The following is a 5,000-nucleotide window of genomic DNA, read 5'->3' as shown; positions in this document are numbered from 1 at the left end:
GGAAAAAGCTGAATCTAAATTTCATAAAATTACACTTACAATATTTTTGAGCATGCTGAGAAGATCGACGCAAAAAACCTCAAACCAAACCAAACCAAAACAAAAACAAACAAACAAACAAAAACGCGTACAGGAGTATTATTCAATTACGAGGTTATAGCGACATCTAGTGCTTGATTCTGTGTAATGCGAAAAGGGAAGCGTCGACCTGCTATAAACATTTGGAGCATTTCGGATTTCGGATTTTCGGATTAGGGATGCTCAGCCTGTTGCGCTTTCAGAGGGAGAGAGAGAGAGAGAGAGAGAGAAAGAGAGAGAGAGCGGTACCAGTCTAAAGTACCCGTTTTTCATTGGTGCTTAACTTGGCCCCAGTCGCTTTGCAGCCCTAAGACACATAACACTGTTAAATATCTCTTCATACATCAGGGCGGGAAAACTCTGCTTTGAGTGATATTTCTCACGCGAAACAGAACTATACAGCCAATCTGTAGTCACGCATCGGTGTGCATGCGCTCATACGTTCCATATGAAACTGCAAGGAAAAACCAACATGGTCTGAATTTTATTAGAGCCAAAGCGTTATATGCCAGTAATTGAAAATGATTTGATAGAGTGGAGTATTTTGTCATCAGCATCATTGCCATGATTTGTTTAAATGAGTGGAGAAAAGCTGTTGTGTGTTTGTTTATTTGTTTGTTTGCTTTGCGTTATTTTTACTTATACTTTTCACTGACATTTCAGATATCAAAGTGGGCAAGATTTCCGTCTAAACAATATCTTTGCAGAAGACTCGCTCGAAACTCAATGACCATCTTTAACGATTAATGTTTACATCAGTGCAAAATCAATAGTCCTGATTCATGGACATGGAACAAATTTCCTTTAACCCACACAGTTATCCAAGTGTTGCGAACTCTAATACCATTAAATTCTCGTTTAAGAGATTAGTTGTGCAGATTACCCTAGTGGAAATTCCAGTTGAAAAACCAGTAGCCAGTCTATTGGGATGAACTGGTGTCTATTGGTCTCTACTGGTTTCTATTGGTTCCAACTGGTTTTTCAGATTCTATTGGTTTGCCCAGTTAAGAATACCAGTTGAAACCATTTAAAACCCGTTCAGACCAATAGAGCCATGGGCAGTGGCTGCTCCACCAGTTCAACCCAGTTGAAACCAATAGGATGTAACTGGTGTTGTCTGCTATTCATTTCAGCTGGAATCAGTTGGTCTCAACTGGTCTAACAAACCCAATAGCTGCACTTGGTGAGAAAGTGCTGTACATTGAGAATGCACTCAAAAATAATGAAAAATAATGAAATGAATTGTTTGATTCATCAATTAACAACGTACAAAGTGCACTAAAGAGAATACACTGATTTTTTTTTAATGTCCAGTCATTTGTAAAACGTTTGAACCATTAGTGTTTCTTTTAAAAATAAGTGTTTTTAAACTGAACATTTAAATTGAATTCATATTCAGTTTAAAAACACTGGTCAATTTTTATTAATTATGTTTTGCCGGCTATAACTGACCAAAGAAGTGCACACACTGTTTATTTGGACATGATCATACTGAAACAATTATATTACATCAGAGCAAGCACTTTCATCACAGGATCAGCTTGTCCTCCGTCTCGACTGAAGAGATACCTGGGAAGGGGGCGTGGCTCCTAGCCCTTTTTGAGTAATCTGATTGGTGTATTCACTCTCGTTGTACATTTACGATGACAATAAAGGCATTCCTTAAACATTTACTTGTTGCCTGTATTTCAGTATTCTCTGTTAAATTGTTATTATCAAGGTGTATATATAGATTGCCGTAAACAAAGGTGTGTGTGTGTTCTCAGCCTGTGTGGACGTGGTGGAAGTAAACTGTTAAAACATAAATTACATGCAGTGATGTATTCACTATAATTCCAGGTTCCACCAATTGAAATTAGTTTAATCCATTTAAATACCAACTGTAACATTTCACACACTACGTGAGTTCACGTGAACTCAATAACCCAGTTGTCTCCAGCTAAAACCAATACAGACCATCTGAGACCAGTTCAGACCAATACATTCCAGTAGAAATTTCTATTGGTTTTTCTACTGGGCATTCCAGTAGAAACCAGTTGTGAAACCAGTTGAATGTGTTTCAATTTCCCTATAAAAACCAATAGAAACCAGTTGAAATTGCTATTGGTTTTCTACTGGTTTTCTATTGGGATTTTCTACTGGTTTTCAACTGGAATTTCCACTAGGGATATTATTGTCAAAATTACTGTAATTCGTCAATAAACTAAACCTTATTATGAAATATGTGACTTGTGCAGCTGGTGTCACGTGCTATTTCGTCGACCTTTACCCCTCTTACAAGCGCTCCTGTTCATAAATTCCACGAAGGAATTCAGCAACTCGTCTTCCAACCCTGCAAATTCGGAGAGCAGTCGCGTAAAAGACTGCAAGCGAGTGAGGCAGACGTGGACACGGACATTATTTCATCGTAACAAATGCAACCTAACGGAAACATGAGCTGATTGTATCTGAGGCGATTTTTGCACAACAGGAAAATGACGTTCCTTACATTTCACGGCACTCACTTGAGGCACGGGATAAGGCATTCAGAGCTTTTGAGAAAAGTGTTACGGGCAGTGCAGTGGGACCAGACTTGTCGACACAAAACAACTGCTCCCAAGAACTTCACTGATTACGAGTCACTTAGGCACCTCTACAGCCCCAGTGTTCCTGAACACTTCAACTTCGCCAGAGACGTTCTCGACGTTTGGGAAGCTAAAGAAAAGGTTTGGTCTATTTAATTTTGTTTTAGGCTATTATTTGCTTTGTTTGTTGTTTGCAGCTGAACTTGCAAGTATAACCTATCTAGTATAACCTATCTAGACTGACTTATTAACAACTCCTAAGCCAGCAACATCTGTTAGTTTCTCGCTCTGCTTTCCCTTAACTGCACCATGTTTTGATCTTCAGAGTGGAGAAAAGACAGCTAACCCCGCTCTGTGGTGGGTGAACGACAGCGAAGATGAAATCAAGTGGAGTTTTGAGGAACTGGGGTTCCATTCCAGGAGACTAGCCAACGTTCTGTCAGGAGAATGCGGTTTGCAGCGAGGCGACAGAGTTCTCCTCATACTGCCCAGAGTTCCAGAATGGTGGCTCGTGAACGTGGCGTGTTTAAGAGCGGGTGAGTGGTCCGTGGTTTGAGAGCAGTGCGCTGTTTTCACCCGGGGCTACCGACAGAAAGTTTGTGGTTCGTCTAAACCCTGAGTCCTCAGCGAGATCCTTTGTGTGTGAGGCCGATCAGTTGAGGAATGAGACACTGGAATAAAGCCAAATTCTGTGTTTTGGTAGAAAAGTATGGTTCTTTTGCCCCATGACTGATTAAACTGAAAACAAGATTATCCTTGATTAGATCTACTGACTAGGATTTGAATGCTGATCCATTTCTTAATTTTAGTGGAAAGCACTACAGACATGCCTGTTAGGTGAGGGCACCCAGTGTCTCTTCATACTGCCCCAAAGGTGCTGTAGCACTGTTGATTACAGTACTGATTTTGGTCTTTCTTAAATTAACACTGTCACACAATTACCACTACAAGCCTGCAGGAACAGGCAGTGTATTGTTAATGTAAAACTCGTCAGCAGTGCTCTGGAACACTTGCATACCTCTGCATGTCCAATCAATAAGCTGGCTTCTGATTGGCTCAGAGTCAGTAGTCAGTAGTAGTCTTGTTAAACAAAACCCAATCACAGCCATTCCGAATCTTAGCAGTCAATGAAATCCAGACAAAAAGGAAAAACAATTACTCTTACTGCTTTGTGCACGCAGGCAAACTTGAGACGTGTTTAATACTATTGAATATGTTTATTTTGTCTGTTGTCTCACGGCGCGCGCACACACACACACACACACACACACACACACACAGGTGCTGTGCTCATCCCGGGAACAGCTCAGCTGACCGCCGGCGACGTCCTGCACCGACTGCAGACGTCCGGAGCGAAGTGTGTTATAACTGATGAGGCTCTGGCTCCTGTGCTGGATGCGGTGGCTCCGGAATGTTCCTCGCTGAAATGCAAGCTCCTCGTGTCCGGCAGGAAGAGAGAGGGATGGATGAGCTTCGGGGACCTCATGAGGTAAACGCAGGAATACAAAAAAAAAAAAAAAAAAACGATGTGAGCTGGGCCCAGGGGCAACTTTAGTGGAGACCTTTGCCTGTTATACTGGGTTTGTAGGTGCGGTAGGATAATTACATTGTAACAGATGACAGTTTATGGCACGTGATAAACAGCCTGATGCTTCTATACAGTGTGGCACAGTCTCTCCTTAGCACCACTGTCATGTGGAGTTCTATGCATTTTGTCATGCGGTGTGACTGACTGACTGACATGTTGTCAGACGAGGAAAAATCTTTATAGACTGTCTCTGATGGATACATCCCTCAGTAATAATTGTATTGGAATCATGACAGCTCACCTGCCAGTTTTTCTTTACGTTCAAATGGTTGGTGTTTTCAAATGTAATGCCCTTAAGACAACTGAAACATTTCCGTTGTAAATGAAATAAGTGAGTGAGGATGTGTCTGAGTTTAATGTTTAAAAGAAAAAAAAAATGTGTTTTGACCCTCTGCTTTCATCATGACAACTTCAGTCCGAATGATGTGCTAGACTGTCACAAATTAAGACCCGTGTGAAAATAAAGAAATCAAAGGGGAATTTGATTTAAATCAGCTGCATATGATAACGTGCCAACAGAACAGCTACTTCCCTTCCTCTGTATATGTTATGTAACAGCAGTTAAGGCAGAGATATGGCAACAGCGACCTCTAGAGGGGCAGAAGTCAAAGGACAAAACACAACGAAACTAAAATGACCAAACAAATAGCAGTCTAATATGTAGTTATCCTGTACTATGCTATGACCTGTTGTATTATAATGTTAACGCTACTTGTGTCATAAAGGACCACCTCTGCATCGTTTTAAGGCTTTAACGTTAACGTTGTCTG

The 5,000-nt window shown here is 41.0% G+C and overlaps 1 protein-coding gene across 1 annotated transcript in view; it reads left to right on the top strand.

Moving 5' to 3' along the window:
- The first annotated feature begins 2,396 nt into the window (after positions 1-2,396).
- acsm3 (acyl-CoA synthetase medium chain family member 3) overlaps positions 2,397-5,000 on the top strand; it is a 9,750-nt gene continuing 7,146 nt past the window's right edge. The window contains exons 1-3 of the mRNA XM_030775485.1: positions 2,397-2,783; positions 2,968-3,178; positions 3,924-4,131. Coding sequence (XP_030631345.1) covers positions 2,553-2,783; positions 2,968-3,178; positions 3,924-4,131 — 650 coding nt within the window. The 5' untranslated portion in view covers positions 2,397-2,552. The remainder of the gene's footprint in view (positions 2,784-2,967; positions 3,179-3,923; positions 4,132-5,000) is intronic.

This window comes from Chanos chanos, chromosome 5 (assembly GCF_902362185.1).
Source record: "Chanos chanos chromosome 5, fChaCha1.1, whole genome shotgun sequence".
Taxonomy (NCBI): Eukaryota; Metazoa; Chordata; class Actinopteri; order Gonorynchiformes; family Chanidae; genus Chanos; species Chanos chanos.
Note: the sequence above shows the minus strand (reverse complement) of the source record. Positions and strands in the feature narration are given on the sequence as shown.